Source organism: Alosa pseudoharengus, unplaced genomic scaffold (genome assembly GCF_046254945.1).
Source record: "Alosa pseudoharengus isolate Yale_2024_CS ecotype anadromous, Long Island Sound unplaced genomic scaffold, YU_APseudo_1.1 YU_APseudo_1.1_scf_2, whole genome shotgun sequence".
NCBI classification, from domain to species: domain Eukaryota; kingdom Metazoa; phylum Chordata; class Actinopteri; order Clupeiformes; family Clupeidae; genus Alosa; species Alosa pseudoharengus.
Window position 1 is genome coordinate 14,269,027 of NW_027468663.1, and position 19,393 is coordinate 14,288,419.

Genomic DNA, 19,393 nt, shown 5'->3' on the forward strand with positions numbered 1-19,393 from the left:
AAGGGTTCATTCTTAATACAGTTAAACAGTTCTTGAAAATGTTCACGCCATTTCTCAGCTATTGTCTCAGCACCAGACACTCCCTCTATATCAGGAGGGGAGAGAGGTTTTATAGTTATTTAACACTTTGACGTCCTTCCAGAAGTCATAGTAGTTATTACTGCAGCTTTTTAGCAAGTGCATCAGCTCTCATAGTGTTTTCCTTACTTTTAATAAAGCGAAGAGCATATTTAAATTTTGCGTTTGCAGACTTTTTATTCAAACGCTTGTTAGCTTCTCGCTGTTGTCTGAACAGACAATAGATTTTATTTTGAGCAGATTTTAAACCCCATCCACCCCAAACAGAATGAAATGTGTGTATGACTAACAGCTATTCTAATTAAATATGCTTGTGTATATAAACACCTGATCAGATTATATTCTTGTGTGTAAACAGCTGGTTCAACTCAATCTGATTGAAAAAAAAGTGTCCATGTAAACAGGGCTACCGAATTAGCACATTCTTCACTTTTCACAGTTGCATGCCAATCGCCTTTTGGCCTTTTTACCTATTGATTTGTTGCCCTTTTGACTTTATGCCTACCACCAACGCTAGCTAAAACGATTTGAGAAAGGAGAAATATGCAGTGACATAAATATACTTGTAACCAATTGCTTTAATATATAATGGTACTTGTAATCCCGTATCCATCATGCACATATGCTAATTAGAATGTTACATGGTCAAAACATGTATCAGGTACCATTCATGTACCATTATTCCTGGTCTAGGAGGAATACAAAGGAGTAATGGTCATTTCAAGGACCTGACGGCCGCCATTTAGAAAATGGGGCCTTTCTTGGAGTAAAACTTTGGTAAACTTTTAGTATGTTTTTAAGTACATCTGATACTACTATAAACCACTGAGAAACCTGTTGTTAGAATTGTTTTGGGGTCAAACCATATTTGCGGCTAACTACTAAGCCAAAATGGTTTCTACTAGAATAGGCCTACATACATTTGTGGAATCCAAAATCATTCTTAATGGTTCAATCTTATGTTTAGTCTAATCATTCTCAATGAACAGATTAGACTAATTGAACTGAGAAATAAGACATTTTCAGACAGACTTAACCCAGCCAAGTCAATAATTAATCAAAGCAGTAAGTAAATAAGATAATCAATAAAAGGTATTTATTTTATGATCATGGCATTTTGAACTTTTCAAACAGATTCTTTAAAATAATAGAAACACCAATTAGCAAAAAATAGCTGCACTTAAAAAAGAGCTATATTTTGGCTAAATATGCTTTCACATTATAATATATATAGGTAATGTAAAATGGGAAATACTCTTCTAATGTCACATACACTCACAGTTTTAAACAGGTATTAACAACCATTAGAATTCTTTGCACAAAAGAATGGCAATGATGATGCACAGTTTACATTTGTCCAGCCACCTGCAAAGAAACACAACATTTGCGTCAGAAAATATAAAAGTCCACCTAAGAGGACTGTCAAAGCTTGCTTAAAAAAATCTGAAAGCTAAACTTACCTAAGGTCTGCATTTGAATGCACTGGTAGCTTGATACACTGTTTACGGATGCCCAGTTTGTGTAATGAAAGCCTACTCTGTCAATCCACATCCATGAACCCTGGAACATACAAAATACATCAGATAGGGACAATTAAACACATAAATGATCAACTACAAATCTCTCAACAAGCGTGTTTTCCTGATTGGGTTCTGCTGTATAGCCTACTACATCATGCGCCGCTGTTATTTATTTGCATGGAGTCAGGGCCTATGATTACAGCAACATGATGGTGTTCATGTCATTGCCACACGCCAGGAACGGCTGGTGTTGCACTATGTAACTCATACTGTGCAAGAAGCATAATCTTTTTTGTTATCCTTTGTTAGATTTTCATGGAACCCTACACATTGAAAAGTTACACTGAAGGGGTACCCAGTACGTTGAAAATTGACAAGAGATGAATAAGTATAAGTATATATACTTTTTTGATCCCGTGAGGGAAATTTGGTCTCTGCATTTATCCCAATCCGTGAATTAGTGAAACACACACATCACACAGTGTACACACAGTGAGGTGAAGCACACACTAATCCCGGCGCAGACCTGCCTGCATCAACAGCGGCGCTCGGGGTGCAGTGAGGGGTTAGGTGCCTTGCTCAAGGGCACTTCAGCCGTGCCTACTGGTCAAGGTCCGAACCGGCAACCCTTCGGTTACAGGTCCGAAGTGCTCACCAGTAGGCCATGGCTGCCCCCCAATAAATGGGTTAACAAATGGGAGGGAAGACCTCACCTGGAAATAGAAACCACCAATCCAAGCTGACGATCTGCCTGCCACTTGAGTCAGACTCTGCAGGAAGTTGTAATCATCTGGGCTCTGTACTGAGGCTAATGCTGCATTCTGGTTCACACAGTATTTCTGTCAAGAGAGTGGAAAATACAGCCATTATAGATAGAGGTAACATCTCAGTATATTATATAGAGTCCTTGAATGGAGGGGAGTTCTTGAAATAACTGATAACATGTGTAAAGTATATTCAAAAATGTCATGTATTTAAATGTGGTAAACATAAGAGGATTCTGAGACTAGAACTGAACTGCAAAATGCATTAAAACATATTTATTTACCCAATGAGGTGAGTTACATTTTTAATTCTATATTGTTATGTTATAAATAGTCATAGCCTACTGGCCAAGCCAGGAGTCAATTATATCCTAGCCCACATTAACTGATAGAATTTGAAATGACCTGAACAGGTGGAAATAGTTATTATTGAAAGGGTACCTCAGCACTGATCCAGTTCTTTGGGGAGCTCACATACAGGACACAACGTGAGCCAGACATGAACCAGCCAGGGGGACAGTAAAGAAAGCGGCTCTCTTTAGGGAGGGGGGGGGGGGGAGTAGATTAAACGGAGAGTGAAATAAATAAACCTCACTAACTAACATGAACAGCCAAGCAGCCAAGTCAGTATCAGGTACTGCAAACATATTTCTACAGTTAAAAGTGGTATAGGCTTTTAGCTTTGGTATATGTCATTTTAGAAGATTTCATGATCTAGAGTGAATCTGAGGTCACTTACCAACTTGGTCTTCTTCAGTTCCATCTTCAGTAGACAGTTCTGTATTGACATACAACTGAAATGATTAACTGATGCCCAAAGAAACTGGCAAGCTCAAATACATTTGAGTAAGACTAAGTCTTGAGATTTCATAACAGTAAATTTCTATGAAATAGAATTTTTTTTCTATTCCTTTGACAGGGCTTCCTTTATTTAATCTGACACTTACCTGGGAGAACTTCATCTTCATTTCCACCTACAGCCTCCGCTAATGAAGAGAATAAGAAAAACACAATTCTAAGCAATCAAAAGTGTACACACGTGAATATACACATTAATAACGCATGCAAAATTAATTTATACATTTATCCATGATGAGGACAATGCTTTCTATCCTTTGTGTCTCAGTGCTAAACTTTGCATCTGAATCAAATAAATGCTTAATATTTCATCAAAGTTTTAGATAAAAGCATGCATTCACCTGAAAGCAAAACACCTCTACAATGAGTGTGAGAAATAATAAGAGGAGTTAAATAAGTACATACTGTTGTTGTATACAGTTTCCTCAGGAACAACCTCAGTGTATTCTTCCACAGGGACTTCAAATGAAAATATGTTATATTTTGAACAAGTATCAATAACTTAAAGTAATTGTTTGTTCAGGTGTTTGTGGATATTTGGTCTTGGAGTAATGTATCAGATCAATCAGACAAATGGTGATGATTTTCTAATTAAGGTGTCATTATATATAGAAATCTCTTACTGGTTGCTGCCCATGAGAGAGAAATTGATAGGCAGAGAAGAACGGAAAATGTCAGCATCCTCATGGTGATTTATGGTTTAGTCTGCAAGAATGGTTTGGTAATATAAATTATATGAAATGAAACATTACCTCCCACCACATATACTTTTCTTGTGATAATGTAATGACATACATGAAAGGAAGAGTATAAATAGATAATGACAGGACATTTGAAAAGGTATGAAAAGTAAGACCCTCACCTCTTATGGTTTCTCAGGAGAGATCTTCCAGGTGTGATGATAGTGGAGGATCCTGCTGCCTAGTTTATATAGCACACCCTCTCAGCCGCAGCAGGAAACAAAATGGTATGGAATGATGGGATGTTATTTGTTCTTGAGTAATGATCAGCTGCTTTCAGGGAATTAAAATATAAATGAGTCATTTCTGTGTCATAAAACATGAGGTGAACTTTCAGATGGTGGAAGGTAGCACATGAGTGTAGATTAGATTTGTCCTGGTTCCTTCCTGCAAGTTACACTGTAAAACATAACGCATTGCACAAGATTCCCGCAAGACTCTGTTGAACCCTGCACCCAAGAAGATTGTAAGGACATAGATATGTTGTGTTATGTTATGTTGCTACAAGTGCATAGATACTATGTTATATGTTAATGTTTTTTTAAACCTCTCTTTGGTTCTGCAAGCATGCATGTATAGTGTGTTTGTCTGTTTTACCCATGTGCAGTGCTTTTTGAGTGGGATGAAGTGTGTACAACTTTATTCAACAAACATTATTTACCATTATTCAACAAACACAACTTCACTATCAAACAATTTAAAACCCCTTAAAAAGTTATATTGTATTGCAACAAACCCTTGAAGAGGGAAATTTACTTGAAATGGCACTTTTAACCACTAGCAAGGCTTTGAACCGGTTCATGGAACTTTCAATGTTTTGCTAGGAACAGAAACAAAACTTTACATGTTTTTATGTTCCGGAACAGAATCATTTATCTAATGGTAACCGGTTAATACCGTTCTTTTTTTTTCATTCTTTGACAAGATTTGTGTGCAATATGACTTAATACATTTTCCTTGTCTGAATTCATGTATAATACTGAAAAAAATTGAGGCATGTCAGAATTACAGTTATGCCGCTTACATATATAGCCTATAGTGCTTTTTTAATGTTTGATGACAGGATAGAGACTTAAGGAAAATTATGTAGACTAACAATATAATTTTAAAGTCCTAATGATCAGCCTACTTATTTGTATGTCCCGCAGCTGACATGGAACGTTATTAACCGGTTTGGGAACATTTTTTTTTGTTGTTCTAACCAGTTCAGGAATGTCAATTTTAGGGTTGAACCGAAAACCGGAAACATTAAAATACTGTTTCTGTTTGGAATGAACCAATTGGGGGGAAATTCTGGTTCAAAGACCTGACCACTAGTCATACTGCTTTATAGTAAAATAAATGGATCAATATATTGGAGTTAGGGGGAACTCAATGGTTTTATCCTCTTGATTAAATAACATCCTTTCACAACTCTACTTAGATGTAGTGACCTATACCTACAACAATAATCGAATACTGCTGACTGTGATGCCTAAAGAGTGACAGGCAAGACCTACATTGGAGGTTATTCTGTACTGTGATGCCTAAAGAGTGACAGGCAAGACATTGGAGGTTATTCTGCAAGTACTGCAAGTAACACATGAGTCACAGATTTTACGATTTTACTTTAGTAATTAAAGGTCTGTTTCTTCTTACGTTCACCTGATATACATTTGATCTAGTTGGACTTCTTGTAAAAGCTTTTAATTTTTCCTTGTCTATATATCAGCAATGATTAGAGAGAGCCTTTTATAGTAAACTCAATTTTGATTAAACTTAAACGTTTATCTTTATTAGATTAGATAAGATCTTCCTTGTTCCTTGTTCCTTGTCCATTTACCAGGAATGATCAGAGAAAGCCTTTTATAGTAAAAAGGTTTTTATAGTAACATTGTGATTCATCTTAAAAGTTTATTTTGTCAGCTTACAATGTCAGCTGTTTTTACTACCACCCTGAACAAACAACATTGCCCTAATTAAGGAAGAGAAATTCCATCTGTCAGGAAGTGGCATTCATTAACATTGTATTGGGTCAGATAAGCCTTCAAGTCTGCAGGCATGGTCCCTTGGGTCAAATGCTGGGCAAACAACACTGAAGAGTAAGGCAAGACAGGGGGCAATATTTCATCTCACAGCACTGCTGTGTGTTCAGAGTAAAGTTTGTATTGTACTTTTTGAAGTTATTTGTAAAAATCAACTTGTGTGTCATGCTAATAAATGATTCACCTATTGCCTATGCAAACAAGCCTTTGGCCACCCTGTATGATTTGTGAGTCTGACATGTCTTTCAGCTATTCCAAACCTAATAGGTCAGTTGTCTTAAGAGTCAACATGAGTGGTGGATCCATATATACTGTATATATATACCGGTAACATAATTTGAAGTCCTGCTATTATCCTGTTTAAAACTCTGAAACATAAAAATTACCTGGGGGTTAAGGCCACAACAAAAGAAGAGTTGAGAGGTTGAATTTTAACAAAAATATGGATTTGATGGGTCCAAGTCAGTTGTCAGTAATGCATGGATATTGTATGTTTGCAATGTGTCTGAGTGCTGTGTTGCATGTCCAAAATCCAAAGTAAGAATGGCCCTCTGAAGGGAAGAGGAAGCAGCCCTTTTAACTGGAGACACCTGCAGCCACTTGACCGATTTAAAAAATGTCAACTGATTTGTGCTTTGTGCTTTTTAGTGGATCTTTCAAACTTCCACTATGGACATGAATGGGTTAAACAGCAAATAATCTAATGGGCAATTCCATGGAAAATTATGTTTTTGGTAACATCCATAACGCCAATAAAATGTGATGGTATGGTATGATGTGAATGATTACAAGAAATTTGAGCATTTGCTATTTTTGGCTGAAGAGAAAAAATGCACAAAAAATTAATGTTATCATTCACATCATACAAATGCCAAGGCATTTCACTGGCGTTATGGATGTGACAAAAAGTCAATTTTCTGTGGAATTGCCCTACTCATAATTCAGTGAATTGTTTTTTAGATTTGTAAACAGAGAACGAATAACGATCTAAAGTATATTGTCCATTTTAATAGCTGCAATGTTGATGTTGGATGTAAGGAACTAAAGGTCTGTTTACGTACAGTATACGCTCAGTTCCAATCCGCATACTTTGGTCAGCACACTTTAATGCAGTGAGCTATTGCAGTGTGTGAATTTCCACAGGGTAGTGTGGTCTCAAATCAAATACCAACTCTGTGCACTTAACAGAAATGAAGATCGCAACATTAAAACATAACATTAGTGTCCTATATTTGACAGTGACAGAGTCGGACAGTTTAATGTTATAACCTTCTTGTACATCTGTAAAGTGTGTTTTCCACTGCTACTACTCCAGCTTCCTTAACTGTGATTATCATGAGTTTAAAAATGCTCCCTCCCTTCCACATGTACCCGAAATGGCGACTGGCGACCGAAATGCTCCACATTCAACTTTTTGACCGTTATGTGCACCATGGGTATACTTGCAGTGAAATTATCAGTGTGAATGCACCTATGCACACAAATTAGGTGAGTACAGAAGTATGCGAATTGGAACACAGTGCTAGTGACCAACCAAAGGATGTACACCCTATGATTGACAAAACAAACATTGCATTACGATACATTAAAAAGAAAAAATATTTGTACTTCTGAATACTTCAGTATTTTTAAAACCAAGTACTTCTGTCAAGTCAAATAACACTTGTATTGGAGTAATAATTGACAAGACGTATGTATCTGTACTTACTTACTTAAGTAAAAGTATTATAAGTTATTGCAGTACTTCGTCCACCTCTGGTCATGGATAACTGAAAAATTGCATTCAGTCATATAAGACACTGATATGATATTAAAGTTGCAGGCGATTTTAGGTCGGTAATTAAAGGTCTTTTTCTTGTTAAGTTCAACTGATATACATTTTATTTAGTTGGACTTCTTGCATAAAAGCTCCTCATTTTTCCTTGTCCATATATCAGCAATGATTAGAGAGAGCCTTTTATATAGTAAATTCAATTTTGGTTCAAGTTAAACATTTATCTTGATTAGATTAGATTAGATTCGACTTTATTGTCATTTAGCAGAGTACAGGTACAGAGCAAATGAAATGCAGTCGACATTCAACCAGAAGTGCAAAGAAGCATTAAATACCAAGTGCAGGTTAAGTACGGTATTCTTTTTTTTTTAAGTATATTTTTTGGCCTTTTATGCCTTTAATGACAGGACAGTCGAGAATGACAGGAAGCGAGTGGGAGAGAGTCGGGGTGGGATCCGGATAGGACCACGGGGCGGGAATCGAACCCGGGTCGCCGGCGTACAGTGCCAAAGTACGGTATTCTGTGCTATGATGATGCTATTCTGTGTTCATGTAATATATATGTATACAGTATATTGCACATGTTTATGGGCAGGTTAATGAATATAAAAAAATAAATATAGTAAATGTATAGTATTGGGTGTTAGCAGTGCAAGGACATAGGTGAAACGTAGGAATAAATACAGTCAATGTAAACAGGTAAACAGTGCAGTAGTAAAACGTAAACAGGTAAACTAGTAACAGCTAAAGTGTAAATGCTAGACAGGAGGTGTAGTTTTGTTCAGCAGTGTTACAGCCTCTGGAAAGAAGCTGTACCTGAGCCTACTGGTGCGGGAGCGCAGGATCCTGTATCGCCTGCCAGATGGGAGTAGACTAAAAAGACCATGGTTTGGGTGGGTGGCATTCTTGAGTTGATTTGGCTTTGTTTGTACAGTGTTTATGATCTGTGTTGTGGATTCTTTGGGCAGATTTCATTACTCTTTGTAGTGCCTTGCGATCAGCAGCGCTGCAACTGCCGTATCATACGGAGATACAGTTAGTGAATATGCTCTCAATGGTACAACGGTAGAAGTTTGTAATGTTATGTTATGTTATGTTTATGTGTCAGATGCAGAGATGTAAAGTAACTAAGTACAATACTGAGTAGTATCTGGAGGGGAGTATTTTTCTTCCTACTTTTACTTCAATATTTGTTTTTTTTTTATCAAATGTATACTTTTAGTCAACTATATTTTCATTAGCAGTATTAAGTAGAAAGTAGGCTAAAATAATGTGCCAATGAAAACAAAAGTTTCCATTCAGCATGTTAGATATTTGCAACCCCAAGATTTTCTGACCTGATGTCACCACGGGACACAGCAATGAATGAAGACAGTGACAGTTTTCGGACCCTTTCAAGTTTTCCACATTTTATTATGTTTCAGACTCTTGTCAATATACGCACAATACTCCAATACTCCACAAAAAGCAGGTGTTTGAAATGTATTGTAAATGTATAAAAACTAAAAGACTGAAATATCTCATTTGCATAAATATTCAGACCCTTTCCATCTGAGAATGATGGAGGCTTCTGTGCTCTTGGGCACTTTCAATGCTGTGGAAATTTTCTTGTACCCTTCCCCAGATCTGTGTCTTGACAATTCTGTCTTGCAGGTCTACGGACAATTCTCTCAACCTCGTGGCTTGGTTTTCATTCTGATATACACCATCAGCTGTAAGACCTTACATAGACAGATGTGTACTTATGTAATGTAATAATGTCCAATGAATTAATTTAGGCACGGGTGGACTCCAATCAAGTTGTAGAAGCATCTGAAGGGCTATTTAATAATGCACCAGCTCTTATTGCAAGCGTCATAACAAAAGGTCTGAATACATAAGTAAATGGAATATTTCAGTGTTTTTTTTTTTTTTTTTCAAAACACTCCAAACAGCTGCTTTTTTGTGGAATATTTGGGTATTGGGTGAAGATTGATGAAGAAAATGATTGATAAAAAATTAATTGAATCCATTTTAAGTTGAGTCTAAAACATAACAAAATGTGGAAAACTTGAAAGGGTCTGACTAGGCCTCTATAGAGATAATGTGTCTGACAAGAAACATCATAAGGGAATTACATACGTAATTACATTTATATCAGTTCTCAGGGGAAGAATCAGGTGTCAATAAATTCTAGATAGAGTGTTTTGAGCTTATGATTATTGCTTTATGAGATTTACTGCCATGCTACTGAAGTGTCTCTTCTTGGCATGAGGTAGGGGAATAAGAACAATTTACTGTAGGTCTGCTTATCGCTTAACCACCTGTCTTCATACTTCACTGAAACATCATCTAAAGGTATTATACGTACGTATTATGTATTTGTGCCCCAAATTAATGTAATTAATCAGTGCCCCACTAGGGCCACCCTTGTTAAAAATGTCTAGAATCGCCACTGTGGGACACTGATTAATTCAAGGGTGGCATGAGGCAAAACATCCAGATTAACAGAAACAGGCTCAAGATGTTAAATTAGCACAAATACATTAGGAAAACCATGTACCAAACACCATACTCATCAATTGAAGGGCAAAGACCATACTCTCACATACAATGTCTTTGTATTTGAATAAAATGCACATACAAATAAACAAACATATTAAATCTAAGTTGTCTATTAATGCTGTGATAATAGACTGTGGTTATGCTGTGATAAAACAAATTCCATCATGGGGACATTAAAATATATTCTATTATATTATATGGCTATCTATGGCCATCTATTTATGTAGCTGTTAAAATAATTTGACCTGCTTTTTTTGTCTGAGCTGGCAAAGAGCTATAACAAAGTCATCCAAAATCAACAAACACCTCTCAACTAAATGCTTAAATTACTTGTATGAAACATGAATTAAATAAACACCAATTAAAGACTAACCTTAATCTAAACATAATGTTACATTCATAATGCTACAGACCCTAAGGCTCAATCCCATTTGACATTCTTCCCCTTCCCCTTCTCCTTCCCCTAGCCTACCCCTTGTCCCTCGAAACAGAGTGGCAATACATAGGGGTGAGAATATTCCCCTTGGATATATAGGACACCTGCCTATAGGGGACAGCTGGGACGATCAAAATACTTTTTAATTACACATTATTTACAAAAAGACCACATCGAAAGTTAATATTTTGTCACTAGCAATAACTTACATCTGTCATTTGTCAAATACAGTTGCACTTTCAGGTCTGAACAAAACCGTTCAGGATACATTTAAGCAAAAGTGGAACGTGCGCAATGTTTCATTTATCCCTCCTTGTCGGGACGAATAAAACAGGCATAGGGGACGAAAGAAACATACAGTTTAGTCTAAGCTACATAAACTTCCCAAAATGTAAATATTTCACAACAAATCCTTGACTGGTTGAATGGTCACCAGAATTCAATCATCTGATTTTAATATTTACAAATATCTGGGCTATATTTAACATTTATGTTTTATTTGGCCTGCTATGAAATGTAAAGCCCAAAGTTGGAGACATGTAGAAATTTGCTGCAAATTCAAAACCGGATTACTCTGGAATGGCTATCTGTACAGGGGGATGCTTTACACCTTTGTGTTCGGTAAGGTCCGCTGTTTATTCTGATATATGGTTTGTATGTATTGTTATAGGCTATATAGGAAGAGTTCGCAAAGCATTCCACGAGATGAATGGGTAGGGAGATGGGCGCAGAACTTTATAATAATATGATTAAATTAAAGTTACTTTTCTCGCGAACCGTTTACCACAGCAACTAGTGGCTAACATCTTTAAAAGCTGAGGAAGAAGGTCTTTCATGTGATGTGATACATGTAATGTCTGTGTGATGAGTATACTACTTCGCGAGTACGGTAGTTCAACAGAGAAGAATGGGTGAATCAACGCTCTTTCTTTCTTGCCCTGCGCAGTCTAAAGACTAAATTAATTTGCGCTGTGAATGCTAAGATTATTTTGACAGGCCATAGGTGAAATGAAAATCGCTATTAGTCGGATGCAAATAATATTGAAAGAAGGGGGCACCAAGGTCACAGTAGCCTGTGAACCTCCGATTTTCAAACCTTCATTAGGACAGTATTATAATTAAATGCTTTTAGGCCCACAGTTAACACGTAATGACCTAACAAATGTTGGCAGGGTAGGCTAGGTAAAATAAGCAGGTAGGAAAATTAGTCTAGGACGTGATTCAACAGACGCAACTTGTGTGTGTGATTAGATAAATAAGCACTGGCAGATGCGATAGATAGATATCTTTGCGTGTTAGCACAAGCAGTAGCTTGTAGGCCTAAACTCACATGCTAAAAACAATAAGTCCTGTATAATGGCAAGCGTGTTTGCCACTTTCCGACGTCTGTCTGACACTTCAAACTAGCGCTGCAGGTGCATCAAGAAAGGTCCCGCCTTAGATTGTCATAATGGCCAACCATAGACTAGGATTTTGGGGTGGCACCTGGGGTGGCCAATCGAATTTTAAGGGTAGCCTGTGCCACCCCGTGCCACCCCTCTGGCTCCACCCCTGCATGTGTTTAATTAATACTCTCTTTAGAGATCACCAAACTCCTCATGATGAAGGCTCTCACAGTTTCTGCTTTGCTCTGTGTCGTTTCACTTTGCTCTGTTACGTTAACTTTTGCAGCAGGATGCATAATATCACAGGGAGTAGAGTTCATCAGTCTATTTGTTCCATGTGTTTCCAGTGGTGGCTGTTGAAGAGACACCAGAAGAAGCACAGAACTCTACCAGGTGAGTGGCAAACCCAGAATCACCAGGATTCTGTGTACAGCCTGTATTCTGTGTTTTAAGAAAGATATGTCTTTCTGCACACCCTGGAATGACAGTTTCTTTAATCTTATTTTACCAGTTTCAGCAGAGGATGTTCAGGGCGTTGAAGCTGTTGCTCCATCAGTGACATGCAGTTATCCGGAAGGTTACAGGGACAATTAAATATGTATTTTTTGTTGAAATCTGTGAATAAAGCAATCAAAAGCTTTACAACTAAACAAGCAAATGCTCTGATCAGAATTGAATCATTAGTTAGTTAATAGACACATATTTTAAAACAAAGTTTTATTAGTTTTGTTATGTCATTATCATTAGTGAACAAAATGAATACCTTCAGACTAAGTGAATGATTGTTGTTTCTACTTGGCTGCAGAAACACTGTGTAAACCAGCAGGCGGCTCTCGCCTCAGTGCGAAACCCAGATGAATACCAATTCCTTCAGAGTCTGGCTCAAATTGCTGGCAAATCAACTGCCTGGCTAGGTGGATTTAATTTCCAGGTCAGTCAGTCAATTCAGATTATTTTAGGTTATTCTATTTCTGTTTCTTTACATTGAAAATGTGCTTTGATGTCTGCTTTTCGTCAACAGAAACCAACATATTTTAAAGGTATTCAAAAAAAGAACAAATAGTCGTAGTAGAAGTATTTGTCAGTTCCTGTAGAGAAAAATTTACTTAAACTCAGGGCTCATGGATGTGGATTGACAGAACAGGTTTTTACTACCAGAACTGGCTCTCTCATTCAATCCAGTGCCATTAGCTATCCATGTACAGTATATACATGTGCTCAATGGGTAAGACCATGGATGCATTAACTCTAAAGTTGTTGGTTTGTCAAGTTGGTCTGTCTAAATTTTAAATAATACGTAATTCCCTTATTTCATATGTTCATTCATTCATTCATTCATTACAGGTGGATGGCCAAATATTAACTGTGCAAGTACCTTACCATTTTTCTGTGTTCGAAGCCAAAATCCATGTAATTAATAAACCTCAGAATGCCTCATGGATCAACAAACATGTTTCATCCTTAATTCATGTGTCTGATGTGCTTCATACTTGTGTGATGTAAGGACATGTGCTCTCATATCATATCATATCAGCTAACGCATCCAAGGATTTCTCTTAAGCTCATGGTCCATGATACTGCATGCTCCCACTTAGTGAGTATCTCATAGGCTATAGATACCAGGAGCACACACGCACTGATGAACACAGCTCTATTTGGTCTTTTTCTGTCTAAACTTATAACTACAGCTCCTTACAACATTATACACATTCTGTTCTGTGACACCACCAGAGGTGGCACAAGGGGGCAAGTCGTATTTGATAAAAATGTATACATTATTTTGTTGTTTTATAGAATGATCACACTTTGTCACTTTACTAAAATAATTCAAACCAGTTGAATAATATTCTGTACTTTACAGCCCATCTCCCTACCCATTCATCTCGTGTTGTATACATTTAGAGTTGTCAGTCCTGCTGCCGTCATAAAGTAAATTCTCCCATGTTGAAATAATATATATGCTAGTGATATTCTTGGTGGCCTATTTACAGTGTATGAGACATTCAGATGATTCACATATTCATCAGACTGTCGGCCTATTATTCATTTATTCATTCATTCATGCAACCTTTATTTATTCTCAGCTCATTGGGGGTATGCCGAGATTGCAATCACAACAAAACAACAACAAAATAAATAGTAGACAATAGCTGTAGCGAAATGTGCAAATAAACCAAACAGAAGACATTACATTTTAGAGGGGGAAGGGGAAAGTTAATATATATATATATATATATATATATATATATATATATATATATATATGTTACTGTTTTTAATGAAGGTAGCTATTCATTACATCCTCAGAACCATCTGTGATAATATATGGTCATGTGTGGGTTGTAGAATAACCAAGCTTAAACCGTGACTGAATATGGCTCAGCCGAGGTGATCTGCTGTTATGGTCATTCTTAAATTACTTATTACAATGGCCAGAAACAGTTTGTGTGCCATGATGTGGCCTAGATCTTCCCTTTTCACTAAAAAAACATGAACAAGTGCAACATCTTTACCATTTTCATTCAAAACAAGAAAAAAGAAAATACAAAAATATAGAAAGAAAGAAAGTAAACAGATAAATCATCCATAGCCCTCTCTCTGTTATCTCAAGCATAACTATAAGCAACAAATGATTTGCAACAGTCAAGGGTTTGAGGGCCATGGTTACCTCAGACACATCGCTGGTGTGGTTGTTATGCTTACCTCCGTAGTCACAGATGGTTCTGAAGATGTTATGAAATCTTTTTTACAAGCAGTATAATTTTGCCTATATCAATGTGTGCAGGGTTGGGTAGTAACGGATTACATGTAATCTGGATTACGTAATCAGATTACAAAAATCAAGTAACTATAATCAGCCCAGATTACAATAAAAAATTGTGTAATCAGATTACAGTTACATTGTTGGGGATTACCTGATTACATTTTATCATGCAAGCAATGCAACTTTTTAATGATAGCCTAGTTATCTTTTAATTCGACAAGCTTCGGGCTTGCTGGTTTGATCCCCGACCAGTAGAAAAAATGTGGGCGGGGGAAGTGGTTGAGCACTGCTCTCCCATGCCCACATCCACGGCTGTGGCCATTGAGTAAGGCACCTAACCCCTCATTGTTCCCCGAGCGCCGTTGTAGCAGACAGCTCACTGCTCTGGGTTGGTGTGTGCTTCACTAATTCGCGGATTGGAAGACCAAATTTCCCTCAAGGGATCAAGAGTATCTATACTTACTTACTAACTTATTTACTATTGGGGCAGGTCTCTCGGCACATTGCCTGATCTTTTCCTCCTAATCTTAATGTAGCCTCTTGTTTTAGTGTCACCGTTTACTTTGAGAAAGTCACCAGGTCCCCCTGGTTGAAAAACATCCCAAAGGAATAATTTTCTCACCCCCACAATTGAAATGGACATGGTGTCATTCAATCTCAGGCCATGTCCCTGGGTCAAAAAATGAGTTGTGATGAGTTGTGCATGTTTGGAGAATAGTGATCCATGATCACATCCATGATGACTAAGTGATCAATTTTGGGATGGGGAAAATTTCAACCACCAAAATACCACCCCCAAAGTGGAGAAAAGCTATAGAAATGTATTAGTTTTGGGTGTTTTTCAGACAATGGGACCTGGTGACAAGGGCTACATTAAGATTTTTAGAGGAAAAGATCAGCTAATTCACACAGGAATGCTTTACTCAGAGCAAAGAGATTTCTTAGATGTAATGAAATAATAAACAGAAAAACTGAATGAGAATTCTTTCATCAATTCAGTGGTGGTGTCTTTTACTTAAGGGACATATTTATTGAAGTAATCTAAAAGTAATCCTAAAGTAATCAGATTACGTTACATGTTTTTGGTAATCCTGATTACGTTACTGATTACAAAAATTGCCATGTAATTTGTAGTCAGTAATGGATTACATTTCAAAGTAATCTGACCCAACCCTGAATGTGTGCCAATATAATAATGTTCATTGAATTGTGTCACATTCTCAGGTCTTTCTGGTAGTTGGTGCGCTGGTTGGGGAGTCATCTGCTGAGGATGGTGTTATCCTGTCTGAACTGCCCAATGCACCAGCAGGTGAGAGGGAGAGACACCTCTATGTTTCATTACAAACAAATTAACAATTCAAAACTTGAAACAAAGAAAATTCTTATGTCTCTCTGTCACTGCATGGGCCTATAGATGGCTTAGTGCGCAATTATGTTATCTATATTCTCATGATGACATTCTCATGCCTTTTATTTCAAAGCAATTCTGACATGTTGTCATTATCAACAATCCTGATGTTCATAACCTAATATCACACTGTTTACCATTAGTTCTTAAAAATTCCCTTTTTTTGTGTAACTACTGTAAATAGGTAACATATGATGTGTCCTGAAATCAAGACTAAATATGGAGTCCCAATGAACTGCTTGTTTTCATTCCATATGCAGAGGCATTGGAGGACGTAGCCCATGAGGAACACCTACGTGTAAAGCGTTGGAAGATGTTCCGGAAGAAGCCCAAAAAAGTGATTAAAGGGGCGGCTACAGCTATAGCTGCAAATGCAGCCTGAAATGCAGCTATAGCAGCGCTCAGATGAAGGGAACCACCTGCTAGAAATGGAGGGTTGAGAAAGGGGTGAAAATTGAATGTAGAATGTTGTTGATGTTGTTTACACTGGTAATGGAATAAATACCTGTAATTTACTTCTGTCTTCATGGTCTATTTTGTTCAGGAGTTTTTGAAGATGTTAAGGGCAGCTCATGATATATTTTGTAAGTTTTGGCCCGGGGTAGACCACAGATTTCTCTTTTGGATCTGGAGCTGAAAGAAATTTGGTATTCGGTCTACTGTACTTGATAGGCATATGTATATTTTAATAGGCAAAAGGACATTGTTTTGACTTCTACAGTATACATGATAGTGTCAGCCTATTTAAGGAGAGATTATCTTCTGGTTTTCAGAACTGAGTCAGTAAGCCACTTGTGTATAGTGGACAGTGTACATGTAGCGTACATTATAGTAGACATTCTTATAGAATATTCAGATGCAGATCTGTTTGTCCAGTGTTCTCTAACAGCAATTTGAAGTGCCTGCTTGAGTCACTTGCGCACATATGCACAAATATTGCTTATAATAGTTTCAAGGATATTTCTCTCTGGTCATTTTATTTGACAATCAGAATCAGAATGGGACTTTATTCGCCAGGTATGTTCACACATACAAAGAATTTGGTTCTGGCCATTGATGTTACTCCAGCAAGACAGTATAGACAATGACAATAGTCAATACACACGTATATAAATATGCATATTAATTACAGAAAAAACCCCAATTTACTCCCAATATGCAGATTGCATAAAGCAATATACAGATTACATAAAATGTCCATAAAATGTACAACAGTTAGGTCCAGTCAAGCTTTTGTTTTTTCTCTTTTTTTTCTTTGGTAATTTTGTGTCAACGATTCCCGTGTCATCCTTGTGGGGCTACATCCTCGGGATACTTGGTAAGTATGTAGCACCACAAGGATGACACTGAACCATTGTTTTTTTTGTTTTGATCCGATTCCGTTCATGGGGGACCATACAATAAATTCATATATGTGTACATTTAGTGACTGTACACTACGCATGCCCACACACACGCACTTATGAACACATGCAAACACACACATAAAGATACATGCACACGCATGCAGGCACACACATAAACACACACACACAAACACACAGGCATACACACGCACGCACATGCAAACACACAGGCACGCACGCACAGACTCACACACACACACACACACAGGCACGCACACAAGCACACGCATGCACACACACACACACACACACACACACACACACACACACACACACACACACACACACACACACACACACATAAAAACAGACACATGCAGGCAAGAAGGCACACACACACACACACACATAAACACACACACACCATTACCCCCCCACACACACTCACAAGCAAAAACACAGACAGAGAAGCACACATATACACAAAAGCAAACACATGCACATACTCATTTACATACACAAAAGTAGCAAGAGTAGGGGGTGGAGTAGGAGATGGACACAAATTGACAAGTGTGATTTATTTTTGCGAAGAGAATGTGCAGGTCATATTCTGTACCGCTCTGTGGTACATCTAGTTAAAGTTCAACTGGTATACATTTTATCTGGATGGACGTCTTGTAAAAACTCTTCCTTTTTCCTTGTCCATTTATCAGCAATGATCAGAGAGAGCCTTTTATAGTCAACTCAATTGTGATTAATCTTAAACATTTATCTTTATGTGTCATACTTTAAATGACCATATCAGTTGTTACTCCATACAACCCAAACAACTGCGCCTTATTTATGGAAGAGATATTCGAGAAATTCCAGGAAGGAATTCTTTCAGGAAGTGGCCTTCAATTTTTGTTGGGTCAGATAAGCCTTCAAGTCTGCACGTGTGGATCAAATATTTGCCAAGAAACACTGAAGAGTAAGGCAAGACAGGGAGCAATCTCACAGCACTGCTGTGTGTTCAGAGTTAAGTTTGTATTGTACCTATTCAAGTTATTTATAAAAATCAACTCGTGCAAACAAGCCTTTGTCCACCCTATGACATGTCTTTCACTATAGGCAATTCCAAACACTTAATAGGTCAGTTATTTTGAGAGTCAACACCTACAAGTGGTAGATTTTTGCCTAAATATTTAACTTGCATCATAACTTCCTTATGATGTTTCTTGTCAGGAACATTATTTCTACAGATAGAGGGTTTTGAGCTTATCATTATTGTTTTATGACATTTACTGCCATGCAACAGGAAGTGTCTCTTCTTGGCATATGAGGTAGGAGAGTATAAAAGAGCCACTACTCAGGTCTGCTTATCACTTAACCACCTGTCTTCGTACTTCACTGAAACACCATCTAAAGGTATGCTTTGTTTTCTAGACTTTAAGTTAAGCTCAAATCTCAGCTAAGGTGTTCTCCAAAAAATGAAATATTACTGAAACTTCTCATACTTTTAATTAATACTCTCTTTATTTCTAGAGACAATCATCAAACTCCTCATGATGAAGGCTCTCGCAGTTTCTGCTTTGCTCTGTCTCGCCTTTGCATACATGACATCAGCTGCAGGTAAGGCTCAGCTTGACACCCAACTCAGACAATCTGTTACGTTAACTTTTGCAGCAGGATGCATAATATCACAGGGAGTACAGTTCATCAGTCTATTTGTTCCATGTGTTTCCAGTGGTGGCTGTTGAAGAGACACCAGAA

The 19,393-nt window shown here is 37.4% G+C and overlaps 1 protein-coding gene across 1 annotated transcript; it reads right to left on the reverse strand.

The window, feature by feature from the left end:
- Positions 1 to 746: 746 nt before the first annotated feature.
- Positions 747 to 8,662, reverse strand: LOC143133385 (type-2 ice-structuring protein-like). Its single transcript, XM_076293151.1, has 8 exons — positions 8,575 to 8,662; positions 3,310 to 3,348; positions 3,102 to 3,140; positions 2,804 to 2,898; positions 2,312 to 2,437; positions 1,539 to 1,638; positions 1,430 to 1,443; positions 747 to 767 (listed from the first exon to the last, which is right to left on the reverse strand). The coding sequence occupies exons 1-8, from the start codon at positions 8,660 to 8,662 to the stop codon at positions 747 to 749; spliced, it is 522 nt and encodes a 173-aa protein (XP_076149266.1).
- Between the last annotated feature and the right edge of the window lie 10,731 nt (positions 8,663 to 19,393).

Bases quoted from the DNA above. Each gene is read 5' to 3' on its own strand.
- LOC143133385 (XM_076293151.1), bottom strand. From the start codon at position 8,662: ATGCCACCCACCCAAACCATGGTCTTTTTAGTCTACTCCCATCTGGCA. The intron at 3,141-3,309 runs GTAAGTGTCAGA...ATGTCAATACAG, and splicing joins TGAAGATGAAGTTCTCCCAG to AACTGTCTACTGAAGATGGA. The intron at 2,438-2,803 runs GTACCCTTTCAA...CTCTCTTGACAG, and splicing joins AGAACTGGATCAGTGCTGAG to AAATACTGTGTGAACCAGAA.